At 43.2% G+C, this 20,584-nt stretch overlaps 1 protein-coding gene and 1 long non-coding RNA gene across 11 annotated transcripts in view; one reads left to right on the forward strand and one right to left on the reverse strand.

Moving 5' to 3' along the window:
- Nucleotides 1-211: 211 nt before the first annotated feature.
- Nucleotides 212-20,164, forward strand: LOC140915958 (uncharacterized). Of its 2 annotated transcripts, XR_012160330.2 has the most exons (4): nt 222-906; nt 1,254-1,359; nt 2,059-2,298; nt 19,356-20,164. It is a non-coding gene; the product is annotated as an uncharacterized LOC140915958 (long non-coding RNA). The 2 variants fall into 2 exon arrangements; XR_013636226.1 differs by having other exon boundaries at nt 212-906; nt 1,254-2,298.
- Nucleotides 11,500-20,584, reverse strand: part of PHKA2 (phosphorylase kinase regulatory subunit alpha 2) — a 70,839-nt gene continuing 61,754 nt past the window's right edge. For 8 of the 9 annotated variants that reach the window (XM_073356658.2, XM_073356649.2, XM_073356639.2 and 5 more), the window contains 2 exons: nt 14,952-15,152; nt 11,500-14,358 (listed from right to left, as the gene is read on the reverse strand). In XM_073356658.2, the coding sequence (XP_073212759.2) occupies nt 14,185-14,358; nt 14,952-15,152 (375 nt within the window). In that variant the 3' untranslated portion in view covers nt 11,500-14,184. The remainder of the gene's footprint in view (nt 14,359-14,951; nt 15,153-20,584) is intronic. The other variant, XM_073356619.2, reaches the window with a different exon arrangement.

Below are 20,584 nucleotides of genomic sequence, written 5' to 3' on the forward strand. Positions count from 1 at the left end.
GTAGATTTGCATTTATATATTTTGACTTTTGACAATTCAGACTTTGAATTGTCTACTCACATTAATAAACTAGTACTATACTAGGCCTAAAACACTACTCTTTATCCAAGCAAAGCTCCCATTATTTGTAATGAGAATTTTGCTTGAGTCAGAAGTACAGGATCTAGGTGTCTTGTTTTTCATTGACTTCAACAAACTTTGTATCATGCCCATAGTCTTTAGATACTTTGGTGCTTCTGGCGGGGGTCAGAAAGGGATTAGAAGCAGCCAAGGGAGGTTGCTTGGGTAATCAGCCACAGGTGTGGTTGCACCCAATTACGGAACAGCTGGCCCTGATAAAAGGGCAGGCTGAGAGAGTAGGAGAGACTCTTGCTCCAGCTGAGAAGTAGAGAGGACGCGGCTGCCTGGGAGAGCAAGCAGGGTACCTGAGGCAGAGCAGAGCAGGGCTGGGGAAGGGCAGGCAGAGCTGAGGAGATGTGGCCTGTTGAGTCCCCAGGTTGAGGCTTTGCTAAAGGCCAGCGGAAGTATTAGGGCTGCAAGGAGGCAGCTGCGGCTAGAAAGGCAGCAGGTCCAACTCCCTTGCCAGTGATGAGTGGCCATTACGGACTGCAGTTTGCCCCTGAGAGCAGGGGCTAGAGGATGAATGGCAGCACCCACTGAGGCAAGATGGGTAGAGGGGGTTGGGGTTCCCCTGGGAGGGGAGACCCAGAGTGTGGGGGTACTGCTGTGGGGCAGTACTCCAAGATAAGAGGTACCGGGGTCCGGGAGGGATGCGGGGCCTGAAGTGCTACAAATGGTTGAGATTTACAGAAAGCAGGTACCGGTAGGAAGACACCAGCCAGCAGGAGGTACTCCGAAGCTGGAATCGAGCTAATTCCTGGATGACCAGCAGGAGACGCTACACTGGTGAGTCGGAGCTTTGCTACAGTGCTGCTATAACTATAGTAGATAAATTGAGCTCTTTTCTTTTTTGAAACTGTTAAAATTGACTACCTCCTGTCTCAAAAATGCAAACTCACTTGTAAGAAATATAGGAAGGTGCATTTTATTGGAAAAAAAATGGCTTTAAAATTAAAAAAAGTGAGAATCCCAAATAGAAATGTGTGGCTTTTATATTTCCCTCATTTTCTTATTCAAGGGCTGACTGCGAACAGCAGAATTACTTTGACTATTGTTTCAGTGTGTCTTTAGAAGATTCTGCTTTATAGAGAATGAAGATGCTTTTGATAATGCATTATTTTTCTTTTCTTCAGTATATACCAAACTTGGAAAGTGAGGAAATATACAACAGGCCACCGTAACGTTAACATGATCTCCAAGTCGGGAAGCCCGGAGGTGTGTACTGCAGGTGACTTACAGGTACTATAAAGGAAATGATACTCTGCAGACTCCTTCCAGAAGAAAGCAAAATCTGGAATTTGGCATCAGTTCTTGCTTTTAAACTGGGGCCTGGTCTATGTTACAAACTTAGGCCAACATAAGCCGCATTAAATCAATCTAATAATGTATGTGTCTACACTACCAAGTCCCTTCCGCTGACCTAAGTAAAGTCAACTTCTGTACTCCACCTCCATTAGAGGCTTAGTGCTTGATTCGACATCCATGGGTCGACATGGGGATAGTGTAGACACTGCATTGTGTAATTCGAATGAATTGGCCTCAGAAGGTGTCTCTCAGTGCTCCCCTGTGGAGAATACTTTCAATTTGACGGCACATCAGCCAGGTACACAGGAAACAGACTCTCCCCTGTTAAAGCCCCGGGAACTTTTGAATTTTCATTGATCAGCATGGAGAGCTTACCAGCACAGCTGATCATGGAGACTCAAGGCTGCAAACGTGCTCCAGCAATAAGATCCACAGCAGGTGGTGGATCTTACTGCCGTGCGGGAAGGAGTCTGTGCAAGCAGTGCTCCAATCCAGGAGAAAAAACGCTAACATCTATGCCAAGATTGCGCAGGGCATGGGGACGCACAGCAGTGCAATGTGCAAATAAAGGAGTTTTGGCAAGCATACCGGAAGACAAGAGGGGCAAACAGTCGTTCTGGTTCTGTCCCACAGACATGCTGCTTTTATGAGGAGCTGCATGCGGTTTTCGGCAGTGACCCCACCACTATCCCAAAACATCCCGGGTGAACTCGAGCAGCAATGAGGAGGACGTTGTGGAGGAGGAGGAGACTGTGAGGCAGGCAAGCAGAGGATCCATTCTCCCTGACAGCCAAGAACTGTTTTTAACCGTGGAGCCCATCCCTTCACAGGACCAGTTGGCAGCGGACCATGATGTCAGGAAAGGCACCTCTGGTGAGTACATATTTCCAATCAAACTGTAGGGGTTACATGCTATGGTTTTTTTATGTTTAATCTGAACAAAAAAGAAGGCGTAGGGGGTATTGATAGCCACTCCAGCTACGCAGAGAGTGCTGTCTGAAAAAAGACTGTTTATGTGCCTGGGATGGCCCAGGAATCCTCCATGGAGATGTCTAGGAAGCTTTCATGAAGGTTTCCGGGAATGGCTGCCTTATTTCGTCCACCATGGTAGGACACTTTCCCGCGCCACTCCAGTATTAACCCTGCTGGCATCATTTCAGCACACAGCATTGCAGCATAAGTACCCAGACACTTACAGCATCTGCTCCCTTTCCACCTCTGTTACCCTCAGAGTGATATTCCATAGGGTCACCTAGGGAAAACGGGGGAAGTTTTGAATGCTAGCCCTTAAACTGCAAACGAGTAATCCGTCCCCTTTTTGGTGAAATCTGGGTTGTGTATGTAATCTGTTTCCTGAGCATGCCATGGTTGTGGTTGGAAGGCGTCACTGTGTATTGCAAGCAGTATTGGGGCGGAGGGGGACAGTGGCTGCTTCCTGTTTGTCTCCATCCCCCCAACCCATTGCTGCTTTTGTAAAAAACAAACTATTTGGGGGGCTTTACACTGGTGCCTGCCCTCAAGCACCATCCAGCCTGCTGCTTTTCTCAAGTACCAACCTGTGATCCCAAGGATGTCTTACAAAAGCAGCAGCACAAGACGTCTCACGGATGCCTTGTGGCCTTACTCACCATGGCTAGAGCAGCATATCGGTTCTTGCAATAGCCAGTGGTTGTGATTACACTGGGGCTTGCAGTGAAGTGTATTGAGGGCTGTATTTTTAATCAAAAATTTATCCTTGCACCAGAAACAATGTATACACTGGTTTCAGAGTAGCAGCCGTGTTAGTCTGTATTCGCAAAAAGAACAGGAGTGCTTGTGGCACCTTAGAGACTAACCAATTTATTTGAGCATGAGCTTTCGTGAGCTACAGCTCACTTCATTGGATACACTGTCAATGCTACCCTTGTGCTCTGCATTCCTTGGAGCTGAGACCTTGTCCGTCGGCACATCCTCCACACCAGGACAGAGAATTTCCCAGATTAGAAAGCGGAAAAAGAAGACTTGGGAGGACCTGTTCAATGAGTTAATGCGTGCCTCCGAGAGTGACAAGACGGAGCGCAGATCATGGAGGATTACCTTGACCAAGAACCAGGTCATGGACAGAGAGGACAGGAGATCATGCAAGGAATAAGAGGGTGCCACACAGGCAGAGATGCTGCAGATTATGAGGGAGCAAACAGACATGGTGAGGCATCTGGCTGAGGTTCAGGAAAGGCAGCTGGATGTTAGAGTCCTGCTGCAGCCTACGCTGAACCTGCTGCCATCATCGCCCAGTTCTACATCCTCCTCCCCAAAACGTCCTGTGAGGCGAGGCGGGAAAGTCCGGCATCCCGTTGCACTCAACACGGGGGGAGAGTACAAGGACCAGAAGGCGCCCATTCTCAGACTTTGATTGTTCTTGCAGTGCATCTGTAAGCAAGCTGTCCTTCTTTCTCCCCTCACTGTATAACAGATAACCTGGGGCAAAAGGTTCTTACTTTTCTTTGCTGTCTCTGTGTCTTTGTGTGCATAATAAAACTTAACAAATTGAGGAGAAAAGGCTCCTTATTCATTCAACACACAGTGGTTGGTGGGGGTGGAGTTTACAGGGGAGAAAGTGCAATGGAGGGGACAGTTTGGTAAGGAACAAAACAGATAAGTGTCACATTACTGTGGCTCATTGCTGAAACTGGTTTTCAAAGCCTCATGGAGACACAGATGCTGACCCTCATTGTGCTCTTCTTATTGCCCTGGTGTCTGGCTGCTCAAAATTGGCTGCCAGACAATCTGCCTCAACCCCCCCACCCCACCAGAAACTTTTCTCCCTTTGTTTCACAGACATTATGGAGCAGGCAGCAATAACAATGGGGTATTGCTTTCACCAAGGTCTAACCCAGTAAGCAAACAAACCAGTGCCCTTTTAAACATCCAAAGACACATTCCACCACCACTCTACACTGGCTCAGCCTATGGTTGAACCGCTCCTTACTGCTGTCTAGCCTGCCTGTGTACAGCTTCATGAGCCATGGGAGCAAGGGGTAGGCTGGGTCTTCCAGAATCAGAACTGGCATTTCAACATCATCAGTGGTTATTTTGCAGTCTGAAAAGAAAGTCCCTGTGTGCAGCTTTCTGAACAGATCTGTGTTCCTAAAAATGCACGCGTCATGCACCTTTCCCGACCATCCCATGCTGATGTCAGTGAAATGGCCCCTGTGATCCACCAGCACTTGCCACACCATTGAGAAGTACCCCTTGTGGTTTATGTACTCTTTGGCCAGGTGGTCTGGTGCCAAGATAGGGATGTGTGTTCCGTGTATCACTCCACCGCAGTTAGGGAACTCCATTGCGGCAAAACCATCCCCTAGGTCCTGCACTTTGCCCAGAGTCACTACCTTTCTTAGAAGTCCATTGATGTCCCTGCACACCTGGATCACAATAGATTTACCCACTCCAAATTCATGCCCTACTGACCAGTAGCAGTCTGGCATTGCAAGCTTCCACAGAGCTATTGCCACTCGCTTCTCCACTGTCGGAGAAGCTCTCATTTTAGGATTGCTGCACGTCAAGGCTGAGGAAAGCGCTTCACACAGTTCCTGGAAAGTGCCATTCAAAAGTTCTGCAGCCACTGCTCATCATCCCATAGCTGGATAACGATGCACACACACCCCCAAGTCAGTGCTTGTTTACTGGGCCCAGAAACGGCACTCAGGCGTGTCAAGGTGATGCGTGACTGTCGACAGCAACTGCCAATGGCTCCACTTTATGGCTGTGAGCAGGGCTGCTTGCGTGCCGTCGCCTTGTTCTGTGCTGCGGCTCCTGTAGCAGCGGTGTAAATACTGCATGATAAGGTGCGAGGTGTTTGTAATGCTCACAACAACAGTGTACAGCTGAGTGGGGGGCCATGCTTATCATGCTATGGCATCTGCATGGGTAACCCAGGTTTATGAAAAAAGGCGTGCAAAGGCTTGGTTTGTTGGCTGTTGATTTCAGGGCGGGAGGGAGGAAAGTGCATCATGGGAGGCTAATGCCATGTTCCCATAACCACCTGTGCCAATGTTTTATCCCATAAGGCATTGCAAGCCCAGCCCAACATTCTACTCAGCTACGTGCACTGTGAGCTAGCTACTGTCGATGCAAGCCCTGCTAGTGAGAATGCACACGGCCGACATAATGAGCGTAGTGTGGACACGCAGGATCGACTTGCTTAAATCAGGGGCTTGATGTTGACTTACATGCATTCAACTTAACTTTGTAGTGTGGACCTGGCCTGGGATTATATACATCCTATTGTTTGGGACACTCCCAGAGCATGGGGGCACATAGTTAGTAGCACTCGAAATCGCTGAAAAATACCACCCACATTCATACTATCCTTGCTGTTAGGTGTTTTCTACTGAAAGCCTGCCCACAAAAGATGCTAAATAAAAGAAAGGGCAGCTGTTTTGTGCTCTGCAGCTTTAGTTACGGACAATTTGTCATGTTTTAACCCCTGAGATTTGAGAGGCTGGCACTCCTTGTTAGGTTGATTTCCTGCAAGCGAATTACTCTTCAGGCCCTGCTAAAAATAATAGAATTTTTAAAGAGAAAAGCATCCCTAAGCATCTGTGGCTCTGGTGCTGTCTGTACAGAATATCATTTGGGGCCCTTCATAGATTCAAGCATCCAACCACGGAGCTCAGCAGTAGGATGAGGGCCGTAATGGGATGTGCCCTGGCCTTTTAAGGGAAATTATAAGCAAGCATGTGCCAGTCCTGGTTCAGTGCCAACAATGGCATTCTGGGAGATCTGGCCCTAAAATGGACTGAGGGGGTTGCAGGATCATGTGTCTGAAGGAACATGTGACCGAGCTAAGATGACTGCAGGACTATATATATATGGCATGGGTTGCTTTTTAAGGCATGGGGAAAAAGCAGACCTGGCGTTCAGACCTGTGACTAAAGCTGGGGAAGCAGCCCAGAAAGGCGCTGTAGTGAGAGCCTGTGATGGGGCAGAAACCCCAAAGGGAAGTAATCTGTTCACCACCCGAAACAGCTAGATGTGAAAGGACTCCAGGGAGGAGAGACACACACCAAAGCAACAATTTACCAGGCAACCCTGCAGTCCTCCAGCCAAAGATGGGGCAACTGATGTGACCTGACATCAGAGAGGTAAGGGAACCTGTTCCATGAGTTCACTGCTTATTTTGTAATGAAAGCGGTGCTGAGGCTCAAGCAATTAGGTGCTGGGGCTCAAGAAATTTTTTTTACATTCATAACTGATGTGGCAAGCCCTGTGATGCCAGGGCTATGAACTGTCAAGCCTAGAGGTGCTGGGGCTCAGCCCTGGCAAAAATTAAGCACTGCATGAGTCTACATCAGGGCGGGCAAACTTTTTGGCCTGAGGGCCACATCAGGTTTCCAAAATTGTATGGAGGGCCGGTTAGGGGAGGCTGTGTCTCCCCAAACAGCCAGGTGTGGCCCAGTCCCTGCCTCCTATCCGACCCCTCCCCCCCCGCTTCTTGCCCCCTGACAGCTCCCCTGGGCCACCTGCCCCATCCATCCCCTTATGGCACTTCAGGATTTAGGGAAGCTTATTTAGAAAATGTTCATTTAAATCGCATTTATTAAAAGTTCTATGCAAATTTGCCTTTGTAATAACTAAAAGAATACTCACACTTCTAGAAACATGCATACCTCCTCATTAGGACCAAGCCTCCAAGAATTTGGAAATAAATTTCTTGTCTAAGCGTGACAAGAATTTGGAAATAAACTCAAAGCACCTAGTATGCTCTGGTGACAGTCTGTTCCTTGGCCCTTTCAGCTGCATTGTTTTTAAGAGCAAATATCGTGAATCTCAATCGTGGGAGCTGAGTTTTCTGTTCCATATGATCGATCGTTTCCTTTGGGTGCAGAAATGCAGTACCTAACTACAAGGAACGCTTTGTTATATGACAACTCATGAAATTCAGTCAGATTTCTAAATAATCCCAACTGTGTAGGGTGCTGCATTATGTGCAGCTGTCAATGACTTTGAATTCTATGTTCCTTGGGTTCTCTATTGCATGCAAAAGGTTTTTAAGACCGTGGAATAGGTCTATGAAGCTGTACATGCTTCTTCTGTATATGTGGGTATAGATCTAGAATCCCAGCTCTGTGGTATCGAACTGTAAAACTATAATTAATAGGAATTTGTCCAAAAGGTTGCAGTCCACTCATAAATGACCCTGCCTATGGAAAAAAATGGGCTCAGTCAGGAATCACAACAGGCTTTCATTTAAAATAATCAAACTGCAGGTATGTAGCACACAGAAATGTAAACAAGTTTCATCAATACTCATGCTTGACAATAGGTTCCCTGAAGTGACTGGATGTTTTGCATCAAAGGGATCAGAATTCCCACTTCACTCATAGCATTTGGGATGTCAGTCTGTTGTTATGCTGCGCCCCTCACTGGAATATAAGGGTTCGAAGGCAGCTAAAGAATAAAGGGGGAGCAGGGGGGAAATGTTCTGTACATTTCAGACTCTCAACCTGGGTTAGTTTGATGCCAGATATGGATAAAAGTGTCAAGTTGAGGGCAGGGGAAGTTCTTACACATGCCCATCCCCCCAATAGGCCCAGGAGACAGCTAGGTAAAGGCAATGCCATTTCCTGAAGGATTTTGAAATTTGTCTTCATTTCACCTTGGAACAAAACCTGAAAACTTCAGAATTTCTGAACATTGCTTTTTTATTTCAATGTTGACTTTGGACAATTTGTACTATATGGGTTTTTTTTGTTTTGAAATTACTTTTTCATTCTCAAAACGTTTTTTATCGTTGGATCTTTTTTGTATTTTCTCCTAAATGCCATGTTGGTGGAATTGCCACAATTTCACAAAGCTTTTCAAAAGAACTGCATTTTCTGAGGGGGATCAAGGTTTTCCTGGTCAGTGCTAGCCCTAAACATTGTGACTATGGTGCCTGAGAACTCTGCCCATGGAGGTTGGGTTTGGCATAAAAATGGCTTGTGGTTAAAAGACATAGGAGCATCTTCACATGCAGTGATAAGGGCCAGGGCTAGGGGGTAGAGGCAAAGCACATCGCCCATTGTGAGAGGTATTTGGCCGGAGGAGAAAACAAGCATGTACAATGGTACTGGGGATGCACACTCCAGAAAAGTGTCCTCGGTCAGCTGGCTGGAGGTGGTATATGCTACCCCTCATCCCCTTTAGGGTTCCTAGAAGTTTCCCAGAGAGCTTGCTATGCAGGGGAGCTTCCTGCCACTCAGCAGGAGGATAATGGAGAGCTCATACCTCATGCTCAGTCATGGGCAATAGTGTCCTGAGCCCCTTCCCTGGATAAACAAAGGTGCTGCTGCTGAGAGGGAAAAGATGCTCAAGTCTCTTCCCTTTATGCTGCCAGGTTCCAGGGGAGAGGAGCGCTGGAACAATTTGGATAGTGGGGGTGCTGAGAATGATTGAACCAAACTGTAATCCATGTATATATAACAGAAATCACTTCAACCCTAGTTCTAGCACTTATGAGCTCTGGGCTCTCCTTCCACCCTTCCTGCTGTTTAGAGGAACGGGAGCCCCAGTTTCCCTCCTGCCCCCACCCCATCTACATCTGATAGTGGGAAGGGCTGGACACATTTTTTCATGCTGTGCATGGATGGTGATGTTCTGAGTGAAATTTTAAAAGCATTTTGGGATCCTTTATAACAAGAAAAGAAAGAAAAAGAAACCCTACCAAAAACTAATTTTGTAAATAATACCATGTAGGGTAAAAAATAGAAAGTTTCAGCCCAGGGATTTGAAAGATACATTTAGCCACAGTTAATTTTACTGAAGAATAACTCACTCAAAGCAGAGTTGATTGGTGAGCAGAAGAAGATAACCACCTTTAAAGCTTTTTAAATTAATCCCAAAATGTAGTAACATCCTCTGCTGAGCCACCATTTCTAAAGTCTGTTTACATCTGGAAAACCATGGTGCATTACTGTCCCACTTTACACTTAAAATAGTTCATATGAATATGGCTGGTGCAAAGAGAAGCACTGCATTCTCATTTTTAAAAAAGTACTGATGATCATAGTGTGGACATACATACACACGAGGCTATGAGCCACAATGGCTGGCTAGCATGCATTCTTTTGCTCTCAATATTGACCTACGCTCCTACAGTATATGCTGTATTAATGATATTGGTCACATGCTGGCCACACCTTCCTCCAGGGCTGGGAGAGAGAGCTGCACCTGTAGGAAAGATCTACTTTTACAATATATTTTTTATAATCTCTTTTGGAGGAGTCCTCTCTTAAGAGCACACACTTTTTAAAAGTAAGCCTATGACACAACTCTGATCGGGTGTTGCAGGAAGGACCTGCTGGGGCATTTTGAATAACATCATCAGAAAACACATATCCCATCTATATTGTGCATTATGAGCAACAGGGAATGGATCACTTGACGATTACCTGTTCTGTTCATTCCCACGGGGGCACCTGGCATTGGCCACTGTTGGAAGACAGGATACTGGGCTAGATGGACCTTTGGTCTGATCCAGTATGGCCATTCTTAGTATCCACATATTAAGAGATCCATTACTGTAACCTCTCATAGCATTTGTTAAAAGTACTAGACGTATGTAAAGAAGTTGTTAGTGACAGATGTGTACGCTACCTCTAGCCACATTTTTATGAGACTGGTGGTAAACCCAGCACTGGTGGCTTACCACTCAGTGATCCATAGATATGTGGCTGGGAATATCCAGTGGAGATTTCTGCTGTATTTAAACTGCACCAATGTTTCCATAACAGGGGTACAGACTGCCTCTTAGGAATAGGCTATTGAGCGCTCTATGTACACTAATAGCCAGATTTTTCAAGAGTGCTCAGCTAGCAGCCTAGTGAAGTCAATGGAAGTCTTTCCACTGACTTCAATGGGCAGTGGATGAGGCCCCAAATTAGGCTTGGCCCTGCTGGGGGAAATGGGACATTAATGAAATGAGAGTTTAGATTCAGTTCTTGATTTGTTTCTCCATGTATGCTGTAGAGTGCCTTCTGTCATGGATTCCTTTGTAACTAACAGCCAAGGTAAACTTCATGATGATGCACATCCACTTACTTATCCTTCAGAAAAGCTATGTCAATGCCAAGATAGCCCATGTGGTTGCTTTGGACAAGTCACTTCATTGCTCTATTTCAGTTTCCCCCTCTGTAAAGTATGAATAATATTTACCTTCAAGGGTGTTGTGAACAACTTTGCCAAATTCTACTTCCCTGGAACAAGCTTTTTTTAAAAATTTGATGAGCAAGTAACCCATAACTAATATGAACAGATTTTTGTGCCTGGCCTATTAAGTTTTCCTCTCTGTTTTGTAAGGCTGTCTGAGGACTGATTACACACAGTGAAAGTGAAGAGTGCTACGTTTAGGCAACATGTCAGAACTAATGATTAAACAGTAAAAGCTTAACAAAATTCTAACAACAATGTTAAACAGTTAAGTATCTGATACAATTGGGAGAGGGGAGAAAAGAGCATTGATTCAATGAATGGAGACAACCCTAATACTACTTCATGCAAAAGTTGGACGTACCACCTCTATACAGTATCCACTGTATACGAGTACCATTTTATTATTCTGGTCCCTGCACCATCTCAGACCAATTTTCTGTTTTTAGACATGTCTGATATTTCAAGGAAGTAGTGTAGGTGTTTCCTTCATGACAGCTGCAGTCTGCTGATGCAAAAGCACTGCCTGTCAAACTAAAACAGTGGGTCTCAGTTGGTTCTATTTCCATTCCATTAATGCCCCAATTTCCAAGACACATAAGGTGTCTGTTTACCCTTGTCTTATTTATTTTCCATAAATTAGGTCCCAGAGTTAGAAGTTGGACATGTCATTCATTTTTCACTCCTCTGGGATGCCTGACAACCAAATCAAGTCTTTGGTAATGAGCTTACCCTAAATAAACTGAAAAAGATTTTGTCTAGCTGGAAACACACACTGGAATCAATAATGGTTGATTCATAAACTCCCTAACACATCTGAATCCTCTCCAGAGAGGTTGCTACAACACACCTTCAGGACCCAGTTAAGTTTTCCCTGTTTCAGGAACAATGATTCCACCAATGCATGGTACAGATTTTAATGTATTCCTTTAAAAACAGAAGTTCAGGAGACAAGGCAACAGATGAGTGAGTCAATCTAGAAGTATACATGGGTGATTGGTCCGTTCACACTGCAATTCAAAGTTTGCTGTACTGTTTCTCATCCTTTTGTACTGAACTGTCCCAGACTTCTAAATTACATAAAAGTATTTTCCTATGACTTCACTTCACTGATTGTGTTAGTATCACTTTTAGACAGACTAAAACCCAGTATTTCTAAACCATGTATGTTCATAAGCTAGTTCATATTATGAATGGTAACCTTTTTTTTTTAAAGTTACATGCACACACAAATTTAAATTTGTAAATGGTGGAATTTTGCTATGGGCCCTAATCTATTTTAAATCTCTATTTAGCAGCATTCAGATGTCAGATTTTAGCAGTCTTCTCTTGTTCTACAAATTTTAAACAGTTAATGTCTCAGACTGAATTAAAAAAGCACATTAAAACAGATTTGAGAGAGAACCTTCTTGCATCTCAATCAAAGGGCTCTGCATGAAAAGCATGCTCTGCATGATTGACATTACCGAAGCTTTATAAGGAACCTAATAAAATAAGAGTTTATATAAGTCCCTCACCTATGAACATGCATACACAGCATAAATTACTTTTCAATGTATGGCTTGCCCTGTTTAAACTGGAGAAAATTTTATTTACTTGGAAAATGAGCTAAATCAATCTCTCAGCACATGTATAAAAACTGAGCTATGATTAAACAAAAGTACAAATAGGCATCTACAAGATACTGACTTACAACTGCATTTGAGCTACTCATCCCTGCTCCTTACACCATTAACAACGCTTTGCCTGGGCAATATGCACATATGCACCTGCCTCCTCCCCCCAGGTACATTCTATCCAGAAAGGCTGTGCATCTTCTTGCTCTTTGGGAAATTCCTAAGCCTAAGACATAGTAAGGGACAACTCTATGGCACTCATCTCTCCAGCCTGCACCAAATACTGTCTGGATGTGCATTGCTGTGGGAGCAGTGCACTGTAGTATCTTACAAGATACCCAGCTTTGGGGGGGGGGTGAATTTGACTCCTGCCACCTAGCTTGGTTGAGATCATGTGGATTGGGCAGATGATATTATTTTTCCTCTGACAACACATTTTGGAATTAGGAAAATAGTTAAAAATGTATGAGATGGAAAAATATTTCCCTGTAGAAAGACTCCAATAAGTGCTGTTCAAAAGTTCTAACAACACTAGGACCATTTTTCTTCGTAGGGGTGTTGGTGCTTAAGGAAAGATCCCACTCAAGGTCACTTATAAGAAGTAAAAATGAGAGACTGGATGGTACCATTTCTACTTACCCTTTTACTAATCTGCCACTTGGAATCTACTCCAACCCTTTCTTGTGCACTGGCCAGTAATTACACCAACAAATGACTGTGCTATTGTACCTCTCTAACAGGGGTCTAGCTAAGAACCAGTGGATACTCATTCAGCCCATTCCACAGGAGGAAGCCTCACCCCTCAGTGGAAGTCAACAAGGGGAAATCATTGTCTTCCTCCACCTTGAGCTCACCTGGGTTAAGCCACAGGAGGGAGCACTGTGGCTCTGTATATTTAATATAAACAAATACAACAACAGCCTACATATTAAAGAGTACTAAGTATTATCCTGGTGCTGTTTAAAGAGAGATTTTTCTATTAGGGAGAACACCACTAATGGTTCTAGTTACATCTGATGAAGGAGCATCTGTCTAATCAAAGGACACGAAACACACACCAACTCTTCCTCTAGTAAGTACAGATGGTATTCTGGAAGGGCGACACTTAAGTATCTCATCTTCTAGGCCATTTACAGTGGACAAGATATTAAGATTTAGAAAGCATGCTTGAGCGAAGGAAACATATCTTTTGGATCTGTAGGCAGCTGTTTATTCATCTACCCAAAACGATCATAAGCATAAATCATAAGCATAAAACTGTCTTTAAAAGAGGAAGTCAGAGATCAGCTTCTCCAAAGCTGCATTGGTCCAAACGATGTAGCTTTCTCAAGGCAGATGCTATGTCATCAGAGAAAGGCTACCGATTTATGACAGTCATAATTCTGATCTCATGCTTGACTTCATTGGAGTTACTCCTGCATCACCCTGGTGTAATTGAGATCAGAATCTGGCTCAATGTGTATTGAAAATAGTGCCTGGGTATCACATGGAAACTGAATAAATCGGAGAAAGAGAACCCTAAACTGTGCTTTAACTATTCACAACATCAACATACAGAAGCCATGCTTAAGAGAGAGTTAATTAATTCAAATATACAGAAAAAATCTACTCTCTTTAGTTGGGAAATTTATGCCAGAGGAGCATCTCCCTATTTATATTTTTTGATCTCTACACTAATTATTTTCCTCTTGACATAAGTGCATAATTCTTACTTAATTTACTTTAAATTGCACATTGCACTTAGGGCAGAATAGGCGTCACTCATTGTACATGTTTCTCATGGTTCTGGAATTAAGCCAAATTCCATCTTCATTGTTCAGCTGTCCCTACAGATTGGTGCTCACATATGATGAGTGGCGTTTAAATCCTGTGGAGTCAAAGACATATGTTCAGTAAGTGAAGAGGGAAGAGAGAGGAGAGGGGGAAAAGAGCTTCTGAATCTTTACTTTTGCTTTTCATCAAGAGGCATAGCCTATTGCATCAGGCAGCCTGTACTAGGCAGGAAATCCTGTAAATAGGTGGCTACAGCTTTCGTTAAGTATGTCATAGTTCCATATGCCCCACTTGGAGCGCTGTCATAGAAAAAGTGGCAAATTCCTGTGGCGAAGTCTCGCTCCAAGAAGTCATCATTTGCTCCAAGTGATTTCTGAGAGGGGGAAAATAAAAAGGAGGGGAGGAGAAAATCAGATATCCGTGTTCAGATCAGAATTACTAAACTTAAAAACAAATACTAGACCAGGACTACAACTGTATCTGCACTGAATATGGAAAACAGTTCTCCCTTCATGAATTCCTTTCCAAAGACTGTAGGACAACACAGGTTATTTAGAACCTTTTTCTCTACCTATGCTAGTTCAGTTCTCTTAAGTTCCCCTTTACAGACCTTATTTTTTGCATTTCTCTGGTAACACATGACTAGCTTGTTTTTCCCCATCTCTACTTAAACACCGGCCCTTTGGTTTTTGGTAATCTGGTGAAGTAAAAGGTGATTTTAAACAGATGTTTAGACTTGAGAGAGCATTACCCCACTATAATTGTAAAACTGCAGCAAAAGAGACTGTATTTCATTAATTACAGGAGGTTTTAATCTTCTGAATACATTTTCAAAAGATGCTTACATGACTTGCTTTTTGTGGAGGGAAAAATAATTTTTCACAAATACCAAGAATGAAGTTCATTTCAAACACAATACCTTCCCAACTCCACCCTCAGATATTACTGGAAATCTGCTGTACCCACCTGTTCCTGAAGAAACAGATCATTAGCCACATGCACTATTCTATCCACATGGATTATGCCCCCGATGCTGGTCACCTCTATGTCCGACAGCAGTGTGAGAACAAGAATAGCTTCCACCAGCAGCTGTCTGTATTCAGGTTGAGGTACATGGTTCAGCACTGACTCCACATGAACAGCAAACTTGATTTCACAAGGTGTCATCTGGAAAGTTAGGTGGTAGGTTAGTGGAAAGTAGGACTGTCAATTGCAAAAAGAAAAGGAGTACTTGTGGCACCTTAGAGACTAACAAATTTATTTGAGCATAAGCTTCCGTGAGCTACAGCTCACTTCATCGGATGCTTATGCTCAAATAAATTTGTTAGTCTCTAAGGTGCCACAAGTACTCCTTTTCTTTTTGCGAATACAGACTAACACAGCTGCTACTCTGAAACCTGTCAATTGCAGTTAACTCACGCAATTAACTCAAAAAAATCAATCACAATTAATTGCAGTTTTAATCGCACTGTTAAACAATAGAACACCAATTCACGAACAAGGTCAGCTCCCAGACTACTGCACTGGGCAGCACAGCATGGGGAGGAAGTGACCAGCCCTCTGTGGAGAAAGAAGTGGTTCGGGACTATTTAGAAAAGCTGGACGAGCACAAGTCCATGGGGCCGGATGCGCTGCATCCGAGAGCACTAAAGGAGTTGGTGGATGTGATTGCAGAGCCATTGGCCATTATCTTTGAAAACTCATGGCAATCGGGGGAAGTCCCGGACGACTGGAAAAAGGCTAATGTAGTGCCCATCTTTAAAAAAGGAAAGAAGGAGGATCCTGGGAACTACAGGCCAGTCAGCCTCACCTCAGTCCCCGGAAAAATCATGGAGCAGGTCCTCAAGGAATCAATCCTGAAGGACTTACATGAGAGGAAAGTGATCAGGAACAGTCAGCATGGATTCACCAAGGGAAGGTCATGCCTGACTAATCTAATCGCCTTCTATGATGAGATTACTGGTTCTGTGGATGAAGGGAAAGCAGTGGATGTACTGTTTCTTGACTTTAGCAAAGCTTTTGACACGGTCTCTCACAGTATTCTTGTCAGCAAGTTAAAGAAGTACGGGCTGGATGAATGCACTATAAGGTGGGTAGAAAGTTGGCTAGATTGTCAGGCTCAACGGGTAGTGATCAATGGCTCCATGTCTAGTTGGCAACTGGTGTCAAGTGGAGTGCCCCAGGGGTCGGTCCTGGGGCCAGTTTTGTTCAATATCTTCATAAATAATTTGGAGGATGGTGTGGATTGCACTCTCAGCAAATTTGCGGATGATACTAAACTGGGAGGAGTGGTATATACGCTGGAGGGCAGGGATAGGATACAGAGGGACCTAGACAAATTGGAGGATTGGGCCAAAAGAAATCTGATGAGGTTCAATAAGGATAAGTGCAGAGTCCTGCACTTAGGACGGAAGAACCCAATGCACAACTACAGACTAGGGACCGAATGGCTAGGCAGCAGTTCTGCGGAAAAGGACCTAGGGGTGACAGTGGACGAGAAGCTGGATATGAGTCAGCAGTGTGCCCTTGTTGCCAAGAAGGCCAATGGCATTTTGGGATGTATAAGTAGGGGCATAACGAGCAGATCGAGGGACGTGATCGTTCCCCTCTATTCGACATTGGTAAGGCCTCATCTGGAGTACTGTGTCCAGTTTTGGGCCCCACACTACAAGAAGGATGTGGATAAATTGGAAAGAGTCCAGCGGAGGGCAACAAAAATGATTAGGGGTCTGGAACACATGACTTATGAGGAGAGGCTGAGGGAACTGGGATTGTTTAGTCTGCAGAAGAGAAGAATGAGGCGGGATTTGATAGCTGCTTTCAACTACCTGAGAGGTGGTTCCAGAGAGGATGGTTCTAGACTATTCTCAGTGGTAGAAGAGGACAGGACAAGGAGTAATGGTCTCAAGTTGCAGTGGGGGAGATTTAGGTTGGATATTAGGAAAAACTTTTTCACCAGGAGGGTGGTGAAACACTGGAATGCGTTACCTAGGGAGGTGGTGGAATCTCCTTCCTTAGATATTTTTAAGGTCAGGCTTGACAAAGCCCTGGCTGGGATGATTTAGTTGGGGATTGGTCCTGCTTTGAGCAGGGGTTGGACTAGATGACCTCCTGAGGTTCCTTACAACCCTGATATTCTATGATTCTATGAATTGAAATTTATTAAATATTTTGGATGTTTTTCTACATTTTCATATATATTGTGTTCTGTGTTGTAATTGAAATCAGTGTATATTATTTTGATTATAAATATTTGCACTGTAAAAATGATAAACCAAAGACATAGTATTTTTCAATTCATCTCATACAAGTACTGTAGTGCATTCTCTTTACCGTGAAAGTGCAACTTAAGAATGTAGATTTTTTTTTGTTACATGACTGCGCTCAAAAACAAAACAATGTAAAACTTCAGAGCCTACAAGTCCACTCAGTCCTACTTCTTGTTCAGCCAATCGCTAAGACAAACAAGTTTGTTTACGTTTACAGGAGATAAAACTGCCCTCTTCTTATTTACAATGTCATCAGAAAGCGAGTACAGGCATTTGCAAGGCACTTTTGTAGCCAGCAGTGCAAGGTATTTACATGCCAGATACGCTAAACATTCATATGCCCCTTCATGCTTTGGCCACCATTCCAGAGAACATGCTTCCAAGCTGATGACGCTCATTAAAAAAAAAAGTGTTAATTAAATTTGTGACTGAGCTTCTTGGGGGAGAATTATACGTACCCTGCTCTGTTTTGCCCGCATTCTGCCATATATTTCATGTTATAGCAGTCTCGGATGATGACCCAGCACATGTTGTTCATTTTAAGAACACTTTCACTGCAGATTTCACAAAATGCAAAGAAAGTACCAATGTGAGATTTCTAAAGATAGCTACAGCACTCAATCCAAGGTTTAAGAATTTGAAGTGCCTTTTAAAATCTGAGAGAGACGAGGTTTGGAGCATGCTTTCAGAAGTCTTAAAAGAGCAACACTCCCATGCAGAAACTACAGAACCTGAACCACCAAAAAAGAAAATCAACCTTCTGCTTGTGACATCTGACTCAGATAATAAAAATGAACATGTGTTGCTCCTCACTGCTTTGGACTGTTATCGATCAGAACCCGTCATCAGCATGGATGCATTGTGGTTAAAGCATGAATGGACATATGATTCTTTAGTTCATCTGGCACAGAAATATCTTGCAACGCTGGCTACAACAGTGCCATGAGAACATCTGTTCTCACTTTCCGGTGACATTGTAAACAAGAAGCGGGCAGCGTTATCTCCTGAAAAAGTAAACAAACTTGTCTGTCTGAGCAATTAGCTGAACAAGAAGTAGGACTGAGTGGATTTGCAGGCTCTAAAATTTTACATTGTTTTATTTTTTAGTGCTTTTTTTTGTACATAATTCTACATTTGTAAATTCAACTTTCACAATAAAGAGATTGCACTACAGTACTTGTATTAGGTGAATCGAAAAATAGTATTTCTTTTGTTTTCTTACAGTGCAAATACCTGTAATCAAAAATAATATACAGTGAGCACTGTACATTTTGTATTCTGTTGTAATTGAAATCAGTATATTTGAAAATGTAGAAAACATCCAAAATATTTAAATTAATGGTATTCTATTATTAACAGCGTTGATTAATTGCAATTAATTTTTTTAATCGCTTGACAGCCCTAGTCGAAAGATAAACAGATAAATGCAAGACGATAAGGCCCCAGATCCTCCAGACACTTAAACATGTGCTTAACTTTGCACATGTAAAAAGTCCTATAGAAATGAATGGGATTATTTGCATATGGAAAACTAAGTACTTGCAAACTATTTGCAGACTCAAGGCTTAGCAATCCAAAAAAAATTCTGTAACTTCCAGAAAAGTCTGTTGTACAATTCCTATCAGTCAACACACATTGCTTACATATGGGAATGTTGATGCTTATTATCTTGCAAATTAATTCTTTGATCATGACATTAACCTCACACATTATTTTGTGTAGGAATCTTTTTGGATCACAGGTTTTGTTTATGAAGCCAAAGATATTGTAGAGATTAAAAAAAAGCCCACATCACCTGCTAAGAGTGAATGTTATCCCACAGACTGATATCTACACTGCTGGTAGAAGAACCTACTTTGCACTGGCAGAGCTGTGGAGATGTCACATTAAATGATAGCCTCAGGAGGTTATGCTTGTTGAGTTTGATTCCTATTAACAGTGAAATTAGATACTGTCAAGGTCAGACAGGCCTAAAAACGAATCCTATTTTTTGTAACTAGCCTGATGGTAGAGGGAGATGGGGGGCAGGGGAGGGGAAAACTTTTCACTTCCACAAAATAAGGACTGCAATATCACAAAAAAATTTTATCTTCTTTTGCAGCTGTTACCAGCACCATAACATAGAGTGATGTGTATGTTTCAAACGGGGATATGCACACTGAGCTGTGCCTCCATTGTGCTTGTCTGCTCTATTTGTATGAGCAGACAGGAGACTGCATTATATAGGTTTGTTGTCAATTTCAATACTCTACATGCTTACAAGAGTGAGGCAGACAGGTAGGATGGCATCATTTGCATGTATAATACATCAGCAAACTTAAAGCCAGACTGTCTAATTTTAGGCCTACCAATCCTAACCATATCCTGTTAATTCTGAAAATAGATCTGAAGGAGAGTGAATACTGTCCTATTGTTTTAACCAATTAAATGGCAATAAAGCTTACAAGTCAGAATATGAGAATCATACAGTATTACACTACACAAGGCAGACATTACGCTGTTACAGGGTATGGTATTCATTTTAATCAAACAGCAATATTACACTGATATTCCCATATATACCCATGGGTGAGGTGCCACCTTGTAAGTGGTATGGGTGATAGTCACACCATAGGAGGTATTGTCATCGGCATACATGAAATTGTTAAAACACATGGCTTGCTGTACCCAGTGCACTGCAAAAAGACTTTGCACTTCACAAGTATAATGCCACCTATGCAAACTGCACAACTGAATCAACCGTGGCATTTAAGAGCAAGAAAAGAAGTTTTTATTATCATGGTGAACAAAGAGCTGCCTGGAAACTGATGCTGGAGGAGCAGGTAAGAGCTGCTCCCACGGTGAAGAAAGACCATCAGCTCTGGAGACAAGGCAACCCTGGAGGTAAGCAGCTATCCAAAGACAGGCAATGTTGGGAGTCAAAGATCCCTGAGAGTGGAAACATTGTAGGGATTCGGTTGGGGGTGGGGTGAAATTCATGTGCTTCTCTTTTCCTGGTGGGAACAGACTCAAATATCTTCAAGTGACAAGAATGATTACAGTTTGCAATCTGTGACACAGTTACTCTCCAAATACTGAGAAACAGACAAGTGGAAGGGTTTAGAGACAATAATTTAACCTACTCCCTCTACAGCTCATTAGCCTTATGGCTTGGTTCCCTGTTTTATTGGCTGAGTATTATTACACTACGTCATACTGCGTCAGGATCCTAACATGTAAGATTGTTTGTGGTTCAGGTGGTGGCGGAAGTGGTAGGTGGGTCTCTTCAAAGTCTAGGATGATGAATGAAAGGGAAAACTAAAATAAAACATCTAGGTGTAGCATAAATGA

Source organism: Lepidochelys kempii, chromosome 1 (genome assembly GCF_965140285.1).
Source record: "Lepidochelys kempii isolate rLepKem1 chromosome 1, rLepKem1.hap1, whole genome shotgun sequence".
NCBI classification, from domain to species: Eukaryota; Metazoa; Chordata; order Testudines; family Cheloniidae; genus Lepidochelys; species Lepidochelys kempii.